This window comes from Myotis daubentonii, chromosome 2 (genome assembly GCF_963259705.1).
Source record: "Myotis daubentonii chromosome 2, mMyoDau2.1, whole genome shotgun sequence".
NCBI classification, from domain to species: Eukaryota; Metazoa; Chordata; class Mammalia; order Chiroptera; family Vespertilionidae; genus Myotis; species Myotis daubentonii.
In genome coordinates, this window is record NC_081841.1 from 92,842,394 (window position 1) to 92,862,896 (window position 20,503).

The 20,503-nt window shown below is 42.1% G+C and overlaps 1 protein-coding gene across 1 annotated transcript in view; it reads right to left on the reverse strand.

Annotated features, from left to right (window-relative positions):
• The window catches only part of NDUFA9 (NADH:ubiquinone oxidoreductase subunit A9), a 43,070-nt gene that overhangs the window by 10,255 nt on the left and 12,312 nt on the right, over nucleotides 1–20,503 (reverse strand). Inside the window, exons 4-8 of the mRNA XM_059683822.1 lie at nucleotides 15,979–16,070; nucleotides 14,780–14,921; nucleotides 10,438–10,540; nucleotides 5,875–5,942; nucleotides 4,165–4,241 (exon numbers count right to left, since the gene is read on the reverse strand). Coding sequence (XP_059539805.1) covers nucleotides 4,165–4,241; nucleotides 5,875–5,942; nucleotides 10,438–10,540; nucleotides 14,780–14,921; nucleotides 15,979–16,070 — 482 coding nt within the window. The remainder of the gene's footprint in view (nucleotides 1–4,164; nucleotides 4,242–5,874; nucleotides 5,943–10,437; nucleotides 10,541–14,779; nucleotides 14,922–15,978; nucleotides 16,071–20,503) is intronic.

Consider the following 20,503-nt stretch of genomic DNA (forward strand, 5'->3'; position numbering starts at 1 on the left):
TTCTCAGTGCCTAAACCACCAGCAAGACAGAGATGTAGAGAAAGTACAACTGGGTGAATGGGCTTCACCTTTGGTTTCTGATCACTACCTTCAAATGGAAGACTCAGTTCTGCTTTGCAATCCTACTATTCCCTCCTAGGAGTGCCCTTTTCCTGTTCTCCTGGGGCAGTGATGGCGAACCTATGACATGCGTGTTAGAGGTGACACGTGAACTCATTTTTTTTAATTTTTCTTTGTTAAATGGCATTTAAATACATAAAATATCAAAAATATAAATTTTTGTTTTACTATGGTTGCAAATATCAAAAAATTTCTATATGTGACACTGCACTAGAGTTAAGTTAGGGTTTTCAAAATGCTGACACACCGAGCTCAAAAGGTTCGCCATCACTGTCCTAGGGAGTACGTCCATCTCTTCTGTGTCCTCAAATTTTCCAGACACCTCTCTGATCCACCCCATCCTTTCAGTGATGATCTCTTCACTTGTCTTTTTATCATTTTCTTAACAGTGTTTTTGAAATACAAAAGTTTTTAATTTTGATCAAGTCTAATTTATCCATTTTTTCTTTTATGGAGTATGCTTTTGTCATACCTAAAAAAAATCTTTGCCTAACCCAAGGTCTAAAAGATTTTTACTTATATTCCAAAAATTTTAATACTTACATTTAGGTCTCGGATATATTTTGACTTAACTTTTTTCATGTATGGTGTGAAGTAAGGGTCAATGTTCATCTTTTTGCATTTGGATATACCAGTACCATTTGTTAAAAAGACTATCTTTTCCCCTTTGAATTGTTATGGCACCTTTGTCAAAAAGCAACCATCCATAAGGTTTACTTCTGGACTATCAAGTCTGTTTCACTGACCTATGTGTCTATTTTTATGCCAGTACCACACATGATAATTGCAACTTTATAGTAAGTTTTGAAATTAAGAAGCTTAACTGCTACAACCTTATAATTCTTTGACAAAATGGTTTCAGCTACTGTGCTTCTTTTGCATTTCCATGTAGACTTAGAATCAATTTGTCAATATCTGCAACAACAAAAAAAGCCTGCTGGAATTTTGATAGGATTAAGTTGATAATATATATCAGTTTTGGGGAAATTGCCATTTTAACAATATTGATTCTTCCAATCCATGAACATGAGATGCCTTTCCATTTATTTAAGTCTTCCCTAATTTCCCTTAGCAATGTTTTATAATTTTCAGTGTACAGGTCTCTACTTCTCTTGTTAAATTTACACCTAAGTATTTTATTCTTTTTTATGCTATTTTGAATAAAATTATTTTCTTAATTTTATTTTAGATTGTTCATATGCTAACATAGAAAACTGATTTTTTACATGCTGATCTTATACCTTATGGTCTGCTGAACTTATCAGTTCTCACAGGTGTGTGTGTGTGTGTGTGTGCACGTGTGTGTGTCCACAGGTAGTTATTAAATGAATAAGCAGAATGGGCCAATATCATATAATTAGTAACTATGAAAAAAGTAGAAGCAAAATTCAGGTCTTCTGCTTATGCCTTAACCTCAAAGTGTCAAGGAAACAAGCAAAGTTTTCCCCTGGAACTGAAGAGGCAAAAGAGAAATATAGATGCATTTTTATAATTTCACAAGGAAAAATGCCTACACTGCCAAGTCTAGCATTACTTGACCCATCACTGTGCCAAACAAGTATGACTTACCAGAGCCTAGCAAAGAGACTGAAGGGGCAGGGCAAAGCCACAGAAAATGGCTAACTTATCCCAGAGCCATCCCCACTGAGCAGTAGGCAAGCAAAGTTTGTAAAAATCATTTCTGTTCATCTGTTCCTCAGTATCCTGGTCTAAGTACCTAACTAAAGCCTGATGTGTTTGAATCTTGTGTTTTACAAAACCTGTGCTAAACACATTTTTTTGTAAGTGACTTTTCTAGTCTAGGTGATATAACTGCATACTAATGTACCAAACTGGGAATTTGAAGAGAGACATACATCTTGCAGCAGCTGGTTGACATGGAAACACACTATAGTCTTTCCACGCACCAAAAGACCATTTTTAACTAAATTAAACTTGTAATAATAGTGAAACATAAAAATGTATGAACTCATAATCCTGGAAATAAATACTATGCATCTGGTTGAGAGAGAAAAGTGTCTTTTTTGTAGAATCAAATATTTCTTAGGAATGAGGCTATCCCTTCAATGTTGAATCAGATCCCCACATGTCACAAAACATCTGGTACCACTAGTTTTCTTCACAGAATGATGGGATTCTGAGCCAATTATTAGATGGATCTGGTACTTCTGAACTTGACAGATTAAGTCTTAGTTTTTTAGACTTAGTCAATTCAGTATAAAGGTTCTAAACCTAGCTATGTCATAATTTAACAATTTCAGGAAAGTCAGTTTAACTGTCTCCCATTTTTCTGGAGAGCAAACTTCAACAAAGAGAGCATATAACAAAAGATCGGTCTTGTACAGTGCTAGCAACTGTACCCTAAACCAGCCATTTTCAACTTTTGGGGGCATTAAGATACTCTAGCAACATTAATTAGATTTTGCAACTGTACTTACTCCCTAAAAGTATTTTGTGTTTTAGCATTTACAGTAATATCCTATCTAATAAAAGAGAAACATGGTAATTGGCGTACGACCGATACCCTTTTCATTGGCTAATCAGCGAGATATGCAAATTAACTGTCAGCCAAGATGGCGGCCGGCAGCCAGGCAGCTTGAAACTAACATGAGGCTTGGTTGCTTCAGTGACGGAGGAAACCAACGTTCCCCGCCTGCCGCTGCCTCTGAGCTGGCAGTTTAAGAAACTCTGTAACAAATACGCCCAACTTCAGCCAGCAGATTCGCAACATTGTAAGCAAAGGCCAGAAACCTACTTTCAGCCGGAGGCCTAAGAGCTGGAGCCAAGCCTCAAGCTAAAGCTGGCCCAGAATTAAAAAAAAAAAAGGAAAAAAGGAGCGTTTGGGAGTTCAGTCACCCCCAGCCTGAAAACAGCCCTCAGCCCCTCACCCAGACTGGCCAGGCACCCCAGTGGGGACCCCCACCCTGATCCAGGACACCCTTCAGGGCAAACCAGCTGGCCCCACCCATGCACCAGGCCTCCGTCCTATATAGTAAAAGGGTAATATGCCTCCCAGAACCGGGATCAGCGGAGCCGTGAGGCCTCCCGGCACCGGGATCAGCGTGACGGGGGCAGCACCCAAACCCCCTGATCGCCCTGCGGCTCTGTGTGTGACAGGGGGCGGGGCCACAACCTCCCTATCCACCCTGCTCTGTGCCTGATAGGGGGGAGCTTCCCCCCCCCCCCACGGGCCCTGCTCTGTGTGTGACGGGGTAGAGCCATAACCTCCCCATCAGCCCTGCCCTGAGTGTGAGAGTGGCGGCGCCCCAACCCCCTGATCCGCCCTGCTTTGTGGGTGATAGAGGGCAGCACCCCAACCCCCTGATGGGCCCTGCTCTGTGCGTGACAGGGTACAGAGCCCCAACCCCCCTGATGGGCCCTGCTCTGTGTGTGACAGGGGGTTGCTCCACAACCTCCCCATCGACCCTGCCTTGTGACAGGGGGCGGCGCCCCAACTCCCCAATCAGCCCTGCTCTGAGCCCGACCAGGGGCTGCACCTAGGGATTGGGCCTGCCCTCTGCCACCCTGGAGCAGGCCTAAGCCAGCAGGTCGTTATCTCCCGAGGGGTCCCAGACTGCGAGAGGGCACAGGCCAGGCTGAGGGACCCCCCCCTCCCGAGTGCACAAATTTTTGTGCACCGGGCCTCTAGTCCTTTTATATATTAAAAACATCACTGGAGTGATACAAAACCATCTGTGGTGGTCACGGGACTACGTAAATACAATTCTCTAGGGAAGTGGTTGTCAGCCTTTGGTGACAGAAAAATCACTTATTAAAAAGCAGATTCCCAGGTTCCTTCACATTCTGATTTAATATAAGCATTCAAAAGATTCTGATAAGATGGCCTTTGGACAACTCTTTGAAACACACTGGTCTAAGGGCTAAGGGAGTAGGTTTCTGGAATAAATACATAGAAGAAAGAAACTATAAAAATGCAATGAATAAATCTGTGAGTGACATGTTTTGAAATTGTTGCTGTGAATCATAATGAGTCCTTCATTTTAACAGGTAACACAATTTTAAAGTCAAACTCTAACCACCTACCCAACAAAGGCAAAAGTTTTCCCTCTGGCATCTGGCTCCTTAGCTGCATTCACAATTCCTTTGGATACATCCACAACCTATAAGAAATTATAACACATGTTTAGGTGATTGTTGACGAAGAGAGGGAGGGAAATAGAGATTCAGGAGAGAAAAAGAAGAAAGAAGGGAGGCAGGAAAGGAAAAAAGGAGGGAAGAAGGAAAGAAGGTCACATCAATCACACACAGAGAGACAAACCCATGATAAAATTAAAATGGCATGTCTGTTTTCAAAAACTTATTGAAGAACAGACTTAAGAGCTCAAACCATCTCCACATTGTAAATTTTAAAATACTTTTTCTAGTCAAAGGTATTTATCTTTATACTAGAGGTCCAGTGCACGGATTTGTGCACCAGTTGGGTCCCTCAGCCAGGCCTGTGGGGATCAGGCCGAAATTGGCAGTCAGTCTGACATCCCCAAGGAATGTAGTAGTGCACAAAGCAGCAGGCGGCTGGGGAGAAGCCCGAGCCCGGGTCGGGCGCCGCTCCCACTAATCTCAGCCCCGCTGCACCTGCCGCTGCTCAGTAGTGCTGCCACGGAGGCGGGAAAGGTTTGCACCGCTGCAGCTGCACTTGTCAATCATGAACCCAGCGTCTGGTGCCCATCGGTCAGCTGAGCGGCGCTCCCGCTGTGGGAGTGCACTGACCACCAGGAGGAAGCTCCTGTGTTGAGTGTCTGCCCCGTGGTGGTCAGTGAGCATCATAGCGACCAGTCGACTGGTCATTGGGTCCTTCGGTTGCTTAGGCTTTTATATATATAGATAGATAGATAGATGGCTGTCAGGCCTTCCTGATATGCTTTTGCCCACCACGACTCCAAGCTCCTCTGTTACTAAGCTATCTCAAACTATTAGGCTAAACCACATGGACTGGCCTATAATTCTACCAATTTGACTTTAAAAAATAATAATTTTATATAGTTTTAAATCTATGGTTTTCAGCTTGGGGTGATTTTGACACCCAAGGGACATTTGGCAAATGCCTAGAGGCAGTTTTAGTTGTCACAACTGGGGGGTTGGTAGGGGATGCTACTGCCATCTGGTGGCCGGAAGCCAGGAATACAGCTACAATAGCCCCTACAACAACGAACTGATTATTTGGCCAAAAATGTCAATAGTGCCACAGATGAGTGAGAAACCCTAGTTCAATATAATATGAAACCCAACATGCTCATTCACCTCTGGGTTCCTATACACACTGTTCCTCTGCATAGGATACTCTTCTCCAGCCTCTTCATCTGACTTACTGTTAATCATTTTTAAGGTCTCACCTGATATGTCATTTCCTCTTGGAGGCCTTCCCTGACCATCAAGTCTAGATTAGGTATCCCTCTCACATAACCCTATAATCTCTCTCCCAGTCGCGGCATTTATCACACTGCATGATCATTGCTTTGCTAATACGCCTTTTATGAAGACCAACTTGAGGAGAGCAATTTGTGAGTATATACAGTTAGTATCTCTATATCCCCCATGACACGGACAGTGGGCCTAGTACATTAAGGGTTCAATACATTTTCCTTAAATGAACGAACAAGACACAGAGAATTCATGTCACTCTTAGGTAAACTGAAAAGCAACCAGTTGAAGCAAACTGACAAAGAAGAAAATGACAAGAGTTACAGGATTAGGATAAAACCAGAAAACTGGTAAACCTTCATTCACAGTACTTACATATACTGGTTGTTTCACTGTCTTCTTGCCCAAGGACACAAGAGGTATACCACCAAAACAGCGCATATCTGGCAGAAGAAAGAACTATTCTTAGAATCCTTAAGCTGCTAAAAACCCACCACCTCCAGGTATTCCAGGTTAACATAAACATTTTGCATAACAGAAATCTATACTAATAAAAGGGTAATATGCTAATTAGGGTGGCCATCTTCTGGACAACCATCAGGACATCCTTCCAGACAAAGGTGCAGCGGCTGCCTGAGGCTCAGGCAAGCCCCGATGGCGGCTGCCACTGGGAGGGCCAGCCTGAGGCACAGGCAGCTGCATGTGGCTGCGAGACCCGAGGCTCAAGCAGCCATGGTGGCCCGCCAATGACAGCAGCAGCAGGGTGATGGGTGTGGCACCTTCCCAATCGGCCAGGTTGCCTCCGGCAGAGGGAGTCCAGACTGTGGCTTAGGCTGGGGGCAGAGGCAGTTAGGGACAATCAGGCTGGCAGGGGGTCAAGATAGGGGTGATCAGGCCAGCAGGAGGGCAAGGTGGGGGTGATTAGGCTGGCAGGGGGGCAAGGTAGGGGTGATCAGGCTGGCAGGGGGGCAAGGTAGGGGCAATCAGGCTGGCAGGGGGGCAAGGTAGGGGCGATCAGGCCGGCAGGGGGGCAAGGTAGGGGCGATCAGGCCAGCAGGGGGGCAGTTAGGGGCAATCACACCGGCAGGCAGGCAGAGTGGTTAGGGGCGATCAGGCAGGCAGGCAGAGGGATTAGGGGTGATCAGGCAGGCAGGCGAGCATTTAGGAGCCAGCGGTCCCGAATTGCGAGAGGAATCAGGTCTAAACCGGCAGTTGGACATCCCCCAAAGAGTCCCAGATTGGAGAGGGTGCAGACCAGGCTGAGGGACCACCCCCTCCCCACCAGTGCACGAATTTTGTGCACTGGGCCTCTAGTAATGAAATAAATGTAGGTGACTCTGAGGAAACGAATGAGCAGCCCTTTCCTTTTCAGACGACAGATATGGAAAGTAAAAAGACCAAATACAGGGTGGGGTAAAGGTAGGTTTACATTTGTGAGAAGGTGAAACACAGAGTTTATCCTTGTATTCTTTATTAGTTAGTATATTATTTTTCATACTCATAACTGTAAAACTACTTTTGCCCCACCCTGGATTTAAGGACACCGAGAGAAAGGGAAACAGGTCAAATGGCTTGGCTACTTGTCTTCTACTCTATAATGCTAAATGTATGACCACTCCTAAGACTGGACTCGAAAACTAAATTGCACTCCATTTTAAGGAGGATATAGCAATCAACAGATCAGTGATATAATGTACATAACCCAGAAAAAGATGCTGTTAAGAATGGGAATTTAGGCCCCAGATGGGTGGCTCAGTTGGTTGGCACATTATCCCATGCACCGAAAAAGGTTGTGGGTTCGTTCCCTGGTCAGGGTGCATACAAGAGGCAACCTATTAATGTTTCTCTCTCACATTGATGTCTCTCTCTCTCTCTCTCTCTCTCTCTTTCTCCCTCCCTCTCCCAACTCTATAGTCAATAAAAATATATCCTCAGGTGAGGATTTAAAAAAAGAATGGGAATTTAGTATATAAAAAATGCAGTATCACAAACACATGGAAAATGGAAATATTATTTAATGTATGGTGCTGAGACAATGCTACTTGGGGAAAAAAAGAAATGGTTCACATCTCACCATAAACCAAAACAAATCAAATGCCAAGTGGATTAAATGTAAAGGTAAAAAAAGCTTTTCAAAAAATTTTTATAAATAGAAATTACTTATAAGAGCATCAGAAAAAGAATTAAAATACTTAGGAAAAACTTAACCATGTTGGCTAAAGACCTGCAAAATGAAAACTATGAAATATTTCCAAAAATATTTAAAGACCAAATGAATGGAAAGACATCCCATGTTTGTGAATTGGAAGACAATACTATTACAGTATCAATAGTGCCCTAGCCGGTTTGCTCAGTGGATAGAGCATCAGACTGTGGACCAAAGATTTCCAGGTTCAATTCCCAGGTTCAATTCTCGTACCTTAGTTACAGGCTCCTCCTGGGCCTGGGTGGGGCTTGTGCTAGAGGCAACCAATTGATATGTTTCTCACACATCAATGTTTCTCTGTCTTTCCTTTTCTCTTCTACTCTCCCTAAAAATCAATGGAAAAATATCCTTGGGCAAGGATTAACCAAAAAAGGAAAAAAAAATATCAGTAGTACCCTAAGCAATCCTACAAATTTAATGCAAACCCCATCAAAATCTCAATGGTGTTTTCGCAGAAATAGAGAAAATTCCATCTTAAAATTCATATGGAATCTTAAGGAACTCTGAATAGCTAAAACTATCTTGAAAAAAAAAAACAAAGTTGGGGTTCTCACACTTCCTGATTTTAAAACTGATGACAAAGCTATAGTAATCAAAACAGTGTATGGTGATCAAAACAGTGACATAACGACAGGCATATAAACCAAAGGAATAGAATAGAGAGAAATAGCCCTTGTATCTTTGGCCAAATCATTTTTGCCAAGGTGCCAAGACCATTCAATGGAGAGATGAAGTCTTTTCAAAAGATGGTGCCAGGTAAACTGGATATCCACATACAGTGGGGCCTTGACTTACGAGTTTAATTCGATCCGAGACCGAGCTCGTTAAGGAGCTCGTTAACTCAAATTACTCTATCAACTCAATGCAAAAAATCGGCCGAGAGACAGCTGGTATCTCAAAAAACTCGTTAGTCGGGACATTCGTAAGTCAAGGCCACACTGTATAAAAGAATGAAGTTGGACCTTTACCTTACATCAGTGGTTCTCAACCTTGGCTGCACATTAGAATCACCTGGGAATCTTTTTAAAATCCTGATTTCTGGGCCTCATCCTCTGGAAATTCTGTTTCTTTGTTACGGGGTGAGGCCACAACATTAGTAACAAAGAAACAGAATTTCCGGAGGATGAGGCCCAGAAGTCAGGATTTTTAAAAGATTCCCAGGTGATTCTAATGTGCAGCCAAGGTTGAGAACCACTGCTTACATCATACAGAAAAATTAAATAAAAATGGATCAAAGATCTAAATATCCTCAAAAGAAAACAAAGCTTCATGAAATGGGACTTAGCAATGATTTCTTGAATATGACAACAAAAGCATTAGCAACAAAAGGAAAAATAGATAAATCAGACTATATCAAAATTAAAAGCTTCTGTGCATCAAAGGACACAATTAACTGAGTGTAACCTAAGGAATAAAAGTAAATATCTGCAAATCCTATATCTAATTAGGTGTCACTATTCACAATATATAGAGCGCTCCCACCATTCAACAATAACAAATTAAAGGTTGAGTAAAGACATGAATAGGGATTTCTGCAAATAAGATATATAAATGGCCAACAAGCACAAGAAAATATGCTGAATATCACTAATCATTAGAGAAATGCAAATCAAAAACACGAGATATTACCTCATACTACTATTTTTTAAAATATATTTTATTGATTTTTTTACAGAGAGGAAGGGAGAAGGAGAGGGATAGTTAGAAACATCGATGAGAGAGAAACATCGATTCAGCTGCCTCCTGCACACCCCCCACTGGGGATGTGCCCGCAACCAAGGTACATGCCCTTGACCGGAATCAAACCTGGGACCTTTCAGTCCGCAGGCCGACACTCTATCCACTGAGCCAAACTGGTCAGGTCCCTCATACTACTATTAAAAAAAAACAACAGAAAATAACAAGTGTTGATGAAAAAAGAGAAAAATTGGAACCGTGTGTACTTAGAAATGTAAACTAGTATAGCCACTATGGAAAATAGTGTGGCAGTTCCTAAAAAAAATAAAAATAGAATTACCCTATGATCTAGCAATTCCACTTCGGGATATATACCCCCCAAATTGAAAGCAGGGTCTCAGAGATATCTGTATACCCATGTGCAAAACAGCATTATTCACAACAGCAAAAATGTAGAAAGAAGCCAATATGAAAAGGCTACAAACTGTATGATTCCTACTACATAATATTCTGGAAAAGGCAAAACTATGGAGATAGTTAAAAGATTAGTGTTTGCCAGCAGGTGTGAGCGGAGGCTGCTGGCCCCAATCACCCCTCAGGGCTTCTCTACCTCCCCGTCCCTGAGGCGAGATTGGAGCTGGCAACCACTGCTCGCACCTGCTGCCAGCTTGGGCCCCACTCGCACCCGCTGCTGGTACCAGAGCCGCCGCTCAAACCCGCTGCCAGTGCCTGGTGCCAGTCCAGATTGCTCAGCACTGTCAGTGGGTGTGAGCAGCAGCTGCTGGCCCCAATAGCCCCTGAGGGCTTCTCCACCTCCCCCTGCTCAGCAAGTGTGAGCACTGACAGCAACACATGGGAGCAGCAGCGGGAGCGGGGCTGCGGCAGACAGGGGACCGGCAGACAGGTGACCGGGGGCCGTGGCAGGAGAGGCTGGGCGGTGGTGCAGAGGATGGGCCAAGACCTGCTCCTATGCCCACTGCAGCCTCAGGGCCCACAGTTCCTTTCAAGGTGCACAAATTCGTGCATTGGGCCCCCAGTTAAGAAAGAATACACACTTGCAAAATAATTGAGGTATCTATCCTCTCGTCCAAAGATGTCTGAAGGCTTTATGATAATGGCTTCTGGAAATGCATCTCTCACTTCTTTCTCTCCAACAGCCTAAAGGAACCAAACAGAGTTCTGAGTAAAAAAAAAAAAAAAGCATCCATTTTTTTCACTATTGGGACACTACTTATATTTCAAAGGTCATATGTTCCTCCAGATTAAGGTAATGGTACTGTTCATAAATCTCAATTACACAGAATTTTTTAAAAACACACATAAAAAAAGTCCCTGTCTCTTATAGCTCTTATTGGATTTCTTCTCATAATTATTATAGGGAAGCTTACACAGAAGGAGAAAAATCAGAGTAGAATTTTTCTAGCCTCCATTTTCCCTTCTAATTACAGTTTCTCTGGTTTGTGTCAACAACTTATCATCCTGCCAGAGAAAGAGTTGTGTGGTTGGCCAGGTAGGTCCTTAATCTTCCTGTCTTCACTTGTTGTCATCTATTCACCTCCTAGACAAGGTCTCTTGCTCAATGCAGATATCAATCTTCTCTTCCACTCCAATTTTCTTTCCACCTACACACCACCACTGTGGGTGACATCAATGTCCAAGTGGACTTGGATCTCTGTTTCTTGAGCTTCTCAACACCAATAACCACCTCTTCAGTCCACTTCTGCACTCTCAACTCGGTCAGGACACAGACCATATCAACAACTGGAAGTGCCCTTCTTCTGAAACTAAATGAAGACACCTTCCTCTCAGAGAACAATTTCCTACACTTCCAGCCTGCTTGTTCTTGCTTTTCTATTCCTGACATATAATCTGTTTCTCAATCTTTTCAGAAATTCTAGTCCTCTGATTCTGCTTTCCTCTATATCAAGCCCTCCAAACATCCTTTGTTTCTGATTAGATTCCAAAGTCCAACTTCTCAATCACTCTCTTACCAATACTGTAAAATGCCTTGTCATTTTGTCCACTACTCCACCCACTAGGCAAAATACCAACCCTGGGAGAACCCCATCACTCTCTTTCTCTGAGCCATGAACTCCTTCTGCCTTCAGAGTTGGAAGAAATTAAATAAATAAAAATGCCAAATTGGTACCACTATATAGTCATGCCCACATAGCACTTTGGTCAGCAACAGATCACATACACTAAGCCCCCTAAGATTACAATGGAGTTAAAAAAAAATTCCCATCGTCTAGAGATGGGGTAGCCATCTTAACAACTTAGTGCAATGCATTACTCACATGTTTGTGGTGATGCTGATGTAAACAAACCTACTGCACTGCCTGTCATATAAAATAGTATATATAATTATGTACAGTCCATAATACTTGATAATGATAACAAACAACTATTACTTGTTTATATATTTACTATACTATATTTTTATTTTAATGTGTACTCTTTATACTTAAATTTTCACTTGTTCTTGATTTAATCTTGTGTTGTTTGTACAGTAACATGCTGTACAGGCTTATAGCCTTGAGAGCAATAGGCTTTAGCATCTAGGTTTGTATAGATGCACTCTACAATGTTCGTACAACAAAACGGCATAACAACGCATTTCTCAGAATGTAATTCTAAGTGACCCATGACTGTAAATTCACCAGTTTTAACTGGGTCCTTAACATTTCCCACATATAGTGTTTTCTTATAATTACTTTACTCTCCCATGTGACAATTTCTTTTCTTTTTTTTTTTTTTTTAATATATTTTTATTGATTTTTTACAGAAAGGAAGGGAGAGAGATAGAGAGTCAGAAACATCGATGAGAGAGAAACATCGATCAGCCGCCTCCTGCACATCCCCCACTGGGGATGTGCCCGCAACCCAGGTACATGCCCTTGACCGGAATCGAACCTGGGACCCTTCAGTCCGCAAGCTGACGCTCTATCCACTGAGCCAAACCGGTTTTGGCCATGTGACAATTTCAAACAATTTCTATTCTATTCAAATTTCTCCTTTATTTTCCCTTCCCTTCCTACTGGATAATTGAAGTAGTTGGAGGAGATAAGATGACCTAGTATGGAAACATGGATTGAGAAGAGAGCTTTGGACTGGGCCCATTACCTGCTAATGCAAAGAGAAGATATACTACAGGAAAAAAACCATCTCAGTTCTCAGCACTTAATCTACAAACAGAAGTGCATGACCAACATTTCCTCCTTCTTTCTCACCACATTAGAGGAGCAGTGGCGCCACCAATGCTTTGGAGCTCACCTCCTTTACTTTCTCAGGAACCTGCCCCATTTTCTCTCTCCTGTATCTTCAGCCTCAGTCTCTTAACCAGCACCATCCCACCAGCATTTAAAACAACGTCTTTTAAACAAAGATCTTCTACCTTAAAAGAAAAATAATTTTCCAACTTCCTGTGACCCTCCAGCTTCCTGTCCATCTGTCCCTACTCCATTCTTTTACCAAACCACCTAAAATGCCACCTGCCCTTACTGTCCCACTGACTCGGCTCCTACTAACTTCTCACTCACCTATACTCTGGATTCTGCCCCAAAGTTTATACTCCAATGATTCTAGGTTAAGATCACCGATGGCCTCCATACGGGTAGATCCAAGGTTACTTTAGAGTTCTCACTTACTTGGCTTCTCAGTAGCATTCATAAGTAACTACTCGCTCCCTGCAACACTGTCTTCCCTTGGCTTTCATAACCTCACATCTCCTGGTTTCCCTCCTACCTGATCACGTTCACTCTAAGTCTTTTGTTTGTTTTGATGAGGACTACCAAGTCCTCATCTACCAGACCACTAATCACTGGTATTCCTCTGGGCCCAGTCCAAAGCTCTCTTCTCAATCCATGTTTCCATACTAGGTCATCTTATCTCCTCCAACTACTTCAATTATCAACAAATGCTGGTGACTCCCTAATTTATACCTCGAACCAGACCTCTCTTCTGAGCTGCAGGATCATAAATCCCATTCATCCACATTACCTGGATGATTGACACACATCTGAAATGCTACCCGTGTCCAAAACTGAATCATCCTCTTCCATTATCCAGAAATTGTATTTCTCAATCTTTGCTGCACACTGAAATTACCTAGGGAGAGTTTAAAAACGCTGATGCCAAATTGTATTCCAATAGCTTCTATTCGTCTCAGTGCGGCTTGGGCATCAGGATTTTTCAAAGCTCCCTCAGTGATTCTAATGCGTAGCTAAGGTCAAGAACCACTGCCCTAAAGCTTAGTCTCAAATGTTTCTCATCTCATTCAATAGCACCACTGTCCACCCAGTGGTTTAAGCCAAAGAGCTGGACATATTTGACTCTTCCCTCTTTCTCACCACTAACTTCCCCTGCCCTGTCGCTTCCAAACAATCATGAATTCAGATGATTCTATAAATGCCAGGGCAGAGGCAGGCAGTGTGACCTTTCTCTTTCTCTCTCTAGTGTAGTATGAAAATATGAAGCCTAGGGTGCTGTCAGGCAGTTTTGTGAGTACGAAACACACACACACACACACACACACACACACACACACAGAATCACAGAGAAACAAAGCTGAAGCCCTGATGAACCTTGGCAGCAATGTGGCTAAGGTTTCTTACTGCTGGCTTTTTCAGCTATGTGAACCTATAAATTCCCCTTTGTTTAAGACAGTGTACGCTGAATCTTCTGATGCTAGTAATTTAAAGCACCCTCTCGCCTCCATTATAGGCTCCTACAGCAGTTTGCTATTTTGTAATACCTGGTACATCGGGAATTATTTTCCTTAATGAACTAGAAACTAGATATGGGCTAAGACCATGTCTGTTTTATTTACTCCTATATCTCCAATGCCTCATACAATGTAGCACATAGTAGATGCTTCGTAAACAATTTGTTCAATAAAGCAATGCAGTGGATCAAAAAGTTGGAGCCACTGTCAAGGACCTCTGGTCATTCTCAGCCTTCATATCACCCCTTCAGATATAGCACGAGGTCATAACTATATAAGGGGTTTGAGAAAAAAAGATGATCATGTAACCTTGGTAGGTGACACAGGTATAATTCTTTCAGGCAGGAATTATACTCTACCATTTTTGTTTACTGTGTAATTATACTATGACCCAATAACCTGCATTTTAGAGGGTAATAATATAGTCTATCCATCTTTGAAGCCCCTTAGCACAGTTCCCTACAAATAGAAGGCACTCGACCAAAATGGCAGAACATAATGCACATGCACACGCTCACTCACACATAAATCTAATTCTGGTATGGAGGATTAAAAACCCCTTTTAATCCTGGATATGTCGATGAGAAACCCTGAATAAAAACTTAATTCATGTTTTAAAGGGGCCAGGAAATTCCAGCTCTGTGAATCACTTCCCAAATCAACTTGTTACTTACCTTATTTCTCAGATATCTAGAAGTACTTTTAATATCAGCATTCAGATGTGAAATGTGAATAAGTTTTTCAACTCCAGCTTCCTTGGACACCTGAGCAATTGCTTGGGGAATTTTCACAAAAACATCCTCAAAATCAAAGTTTCTAGAAGAAAAGAAAAGGGGGTCTGCTAAGAACACTTAACTCAGGATTTCAAAGCTTTCTGTCTGATTTTCATACTAGTGCTAGAATTCATAATAACTGAGCTGTAAAACAGCAATGATTTCACCCAAAATGAAACTGACTTTTATTTTACTGCTCACTGTTTATTACTATATATATAATTCAAGGTTTACTAATGTTACAAATCAGCATAATGTTCTGTGTCCTCAATGAATTCCAAGGCTGAGGGCCTTAAAAAAAATCTGGCTGCACTGTTTGGGTAGGGATGAGGAAAGCACTGGGACCAGGGAAATCACTTTTTATTCTAGGCCTTTGTTTCTCTCGGGGTTAAAAAGAACAGACAGTCACCAGTAAGCATTAACTAAATGCTTACTCTGTTCTACACTGTGTTAGTCACTATGGTAGGTATAATGCTGACTAAGACCCTCCAAGTCATCAAAGAACTTAAGAGCATTTGATGAAGTAGACATATATAAACAAATCTAAGTCAAACTTTAGTAAATGCTACAAAAACAGGTCTGAACAAAGCTTTGTGGAACTACAGGTTTTACACAATAGTTGTTGATAACTCACACAAGAACTGTTCAAACCAGTACTCATGCCATCTTCAGTTAACAATATGGAGAACAGATCTAGAACATTGTCACACTGGAAAACCCAATGGTCACCTTGTTGACAGTGGAACAGGCAAAATTCTCCTACCAAACCCCATCCCAGCTGGAAAGATCCAAGCACAGGACCAGTATTGGTCATCCTGTCCAGCTGATGATGACATGGACCACACTGACCACACTGACCCAATCCATACATACTTCTTATGAGTCACACATCACACTGCTTACTTATACCAAATTTATGCAACTAAACCCCCTAAGGGGAAGGGGGTTGATGTGTGTGCAAATGCTTAGTATGTAAATGGTTGCTTATTGATGAACTAATTTAAAATGTCATCACTACAATGCTTAACATACAAACAGTGCCCAAAAAGTGTCTGCTGAACCCTAGGACAGCTTACACAAAGAAATGAGTCACGACTTACTTGGTTTCCCAGTCTCGCCCAACAAGATTGATGACCACATTGCTGTGCTCGACTGCTCTTCGGATAGAATCTTTGTTTCTCGCATTCCATTCCTATAATGGCAATCAATAGACAATCAAATAAAAACATAAGGGGTATATGCTAGCACTTAACCTTTCTGTAAGGCCCCACCCACATTCCCTGGCAAATTTCAAAATGGGCCATATGTTGTAGTCACAATACAGTGCCATTTCACACAGGCTCTATGTATTACAACAGAAATTATTCTGAGATCTCAAACCCCTGCTGATTCTCTGACTCTTCTGGAGACAAATAGTTGAAAGTCCACTTAATTCAGGTAATCAAATGGTAGAACAAGCAAAAAAAATGTTCTTCATTTAAAAGAATTAAATGATTTGAGAGAGAGAAAGACAGAGAGAGAGAGAAACATCTATATATTGTTCCACCTATTTATGCACTCATTGGTTGCTTCTTGTATGAGCTCTGACTGGGGATCGAACCCACAATGTTGGTGTACCAGGACGATGCTCCAAATGAGATACCCACCCAGGGCAAAATGCTCTTCATTTTTAACGGGCCACATCAATTTTTGTCCACCCAAATGCCACATGTCTATAAAGGAATCCAGTAATCAAGTCTCTCTTCCTGAAATACAGCTGAACAACCAAGTATCATCTGGGATATAAACTGATTTTCCCTTTTCAGCAGCCATCAGTTACAGACTGAAGATAAAGAGGTTCTACTAAAGGCTAATAATAAATTGGGAGCATTCATAATAATTTTTCATATTTTTAAACTCTTTCCTCTTTATAATCCCAAATCTAGTCATTTCTACTTTAAAGACATGAAAACAACACTCAAAGAGAAGTGACCTGCCTAAAACTCCAGATTAAGCTAATGGCAGAATCTGGTGTAGAACTACAATTCTGAGCATCAGTTAGAACTTCAGTTAGATTGATGATTCTTATCCAAAATAGTGACTAGGAATTCAATAACCTCAGACAAAGGTACAGAGTCTCCTATATTACAGTGAAACTAAATTTTTAAAGCATTTCAATGAAATATAGTAAGAATTTCATAGAGTCAAATATTAAGTGTGTATGCATGAATGAATGGAGTGGGAAGGAGAGTGAGGGGAAGAGAAAAGGGAAAAGAGAAAGGGGGATGGAGACAAAGAGGATGAGTGAACATGAGCAAGCATATTCAAATGCCTGTGTAATTTAGAAAAGAGTGAATGGGCTATAGATATCAGATTCAAAAGCAAAAAAAAAAAACACCACAAAGCCATAACTAGGAAGAACTAGTTATGATGGAGAGTGGGGTGGAAGAGACAGAACAGAATAACAGCTTTGGAGTCAGACAGGAATGCAAATTCCAGTTTGCCATTTACTGGCTGTGCACAAATGATCTCTCCAAGCTCCATGTAAAATCTGAAAATACAGCCTAACTCATGGGGTTGCCATGAAGGTTAAGTAAAATATGCATAAAATCTACAGCACAGTGACTGACACACTCATCCAAAAAAAGCAGCTATACATATAAAGAGCTAAAAAAAAAAAAAAACCAACAGATTTTTTCAGCCAAGATGGAAAGGATGGGAGAGGAAGAATCTAAAAAATAACTCAAGAGATTAAAAATTATGGCAGAGTCTGGCTACTACAAATTCAGGCAGAATTTCCCACAACCTCTTCAGATTCAATAATTAACTAGAGTAACTCACAGAACTCAGGAAAGTGCTATACCTATAATGGCCATTATATTATAATGGATACAAATGAATGGTCAGATGAAGAGATATATAGAGCAAGGTCTGGAAGGGTCCTAAGTGCAAGAGCATCAGTCCCTGTGGAGTCAGGGTGTGCCACTGATATATTGAAATGTTCACCAATCAGGAAGTGCCCTGGGCCTGGATGTCCAGACAGTTACACAGGCATGATTGATTAAGTCAAAGGATCCTGTGATTGGGCTCTCCAGCCTTCCTCCTTTTCCTGAATGTTGGGGCTGGCCCAAAGTTCCAACCCTCTAATAATGTGATTGGTCTTTCTGGTGACTAGCCCTCATCCTGGAGCTATCTAGGGCCACTCTCCCCTCAAAAAAATAATAAATGATGGCAGAGTAAGGGGATGCTGCACAGACATGCTCCCAGGATCAAACTGGAATTATAACTGAAATACAGGAAAACTTCCTGAATAATCAAATAAAGACTCACTGGAAAGAAACCTGATAACTTAGGATGGAAAGTAGAGACTGTACAGAGACTAGTGGGAGGGGCTGAGGGGCAAAGGGCTGGCTGGGCTCCCAAATACACTTGAAGTTCTGGAGAGATATCTCAGCTGTAGGGGGTTCCCACTGAGAACTTTGGGGTCTAAACCCCAAGCTGGGTCCCCCAGCAGAGAGCACCAGAACTGAGAAGGGTACCCACATAACATCTGGCTGTGAAAAGCAGAGGGGTTGCTGTCTGCCAGGGAAAGACAGCTGGAAATACAGGCACCCTCTTAAAGCACCAATGCACAAAATTCCCTGTGGAGTCACCCACCTTGTGCTCCAGGAGAGGGAGGGCAGAGTAGACTGGAGCTGTGTGAGCAGAAGCCAGGATCGGTAGCTCTGGGGTTAGAACTCAGAAGGCAGACACCCGAGTTTCCTGTGCTGAGTCAGTCCCTCACGTTACAGAGGTCATCTTACTCATGTAGACATTTGCTATACAGGTGGCTTTGCCTGGGGGAAGAAAGTTGACCCACCCTATTGAAAAATACCTAGCCCCACAGTGCAGAGTTTCTGAGGCCCATTAAAGGACTAAGAATAACAATTAGCCTCCAGGCATAAGCAAGTGCCTCACTTTGTTGAAAAAAATCTTGCCACACCTGTGCATGATTGCTTAGGGGCTATTCAAGATGGAATCCTCTCAGTCTGTGGCAGAGGAGGACTCCTGAGGCTTTGAGTCTTTGCCTAAATAGTCAAAAACAGCATTTGACATTGTCCTCCATTAGCGATTGAGAAGCATAGCAGATCTACCTAATACACAGTCACAAACCCAAACAGGCAGCCAAAATGAGGAGACAAAGAAACAATCCCCAAATGAAAGAACAAGAGAATTCTCCAGAAGAAGAGATAAATGAAATGGAGATAAACAATTTCTCTGACATAGAGTTCAGAGTATTGATGGTAAAGATGCTCAACAGCAAGAGAAACGATATAGTAAATATGAAATCAGAAATAATGACATAGCACAAATAAAGAACACATTGGAAGGAATCAGAAAACATGAATAAGCCAATAACAACTAATAAAATAGATGCAGTAATCAAAAAACTCCTACCAAACAAAAGTCCAGGTCCGGATGGCTTCGAAGGGGAGATTTATCAAATATTCAAAGAAAAACTAACACCTACACTCCTCAAACTATTCCAAAAAAAAACAAGAGGAAGGAATACCTCCAAGTTCTTTTTATGAGGCCAGCATTATTCTAACTCCAAAACCAGATAAAGACACTACAAAGAAAGAGAATTACAGGCCAATATCTTTGATGAACATAGATGCTGAAATCCTCAACAAAATATTAGCAAATCGCATCCAACAATATATTAAAAAGATCATACACCATGACCAAATGGGATTTATTCTAGGGATGCAAGGCTGGTACAATACTCACAAATCAAGAAATGTAATACATCACAAACAAATTGGAAGACAAAAATCACATGATCATATCAACAGATGCAGAAAAAGCATTCGACAAAAATCCAACACCCATTTTTGACAAAAACTCTCAGCAAAATGGGAATAGAGGGAGCATATCTCAACATGATAAAAGCCATCTATGACAAACCTACAGCCAACATCACACTCAATGGGCAAAAACTAAAACCTTTTCCCCTAAGAACAGGAACAAGACAGGGATGTCTGCTTTCGCCACAGTACTGGGAGTTCTAGCCAAAGTGATCAGACAAGAAGAAGAAATGAAAGGAATCCAAATTAGAAAGGAGGAAGTAAAACTCTCATTATTTGCAGATGACATGATAGTGTACATAGAAAACCCTAAAGACTCCACCAAAAAAACACTAGATTTAAAAAATGAATTTGGCAATGTAGCAGGATACAAAATCAACACCCCAAAATTGATGGCTTTTTTTACACACCAACTAGAGACCCAGTGCATGAAATTCGAGCACAGGGACCCCTCAGCTCAACCTGCACCTTCTCCAATCTAGAAGCCCTCAGGGGATGTCCTACTGATGGCTTAGGCCCACTCCCCATGGCTCTCTGCTCTCTGTGGACCTGCCTGCTCGACGCCATCGCAGGTCCTGGTGTCTGCTTTCTGCAGAGGCCTGCTTGCCCTTTGCTACCATGGCCAGGGGCAAGCAGGGCCCTGCTGGCTGCTCTCTGTGGGAGCTTGCTTGCTCCTCGGCGCTGCGGCAAGGGGCATGCAGGGCCCGGCTGTCTGTTCGCTGCGGGGGCCTGCTTGCCCCTCAGTACCTTGGTGTGGGGTAAGCTGGGCCCGGCTGTGTGCTCGCTGCGGGGGACTGGG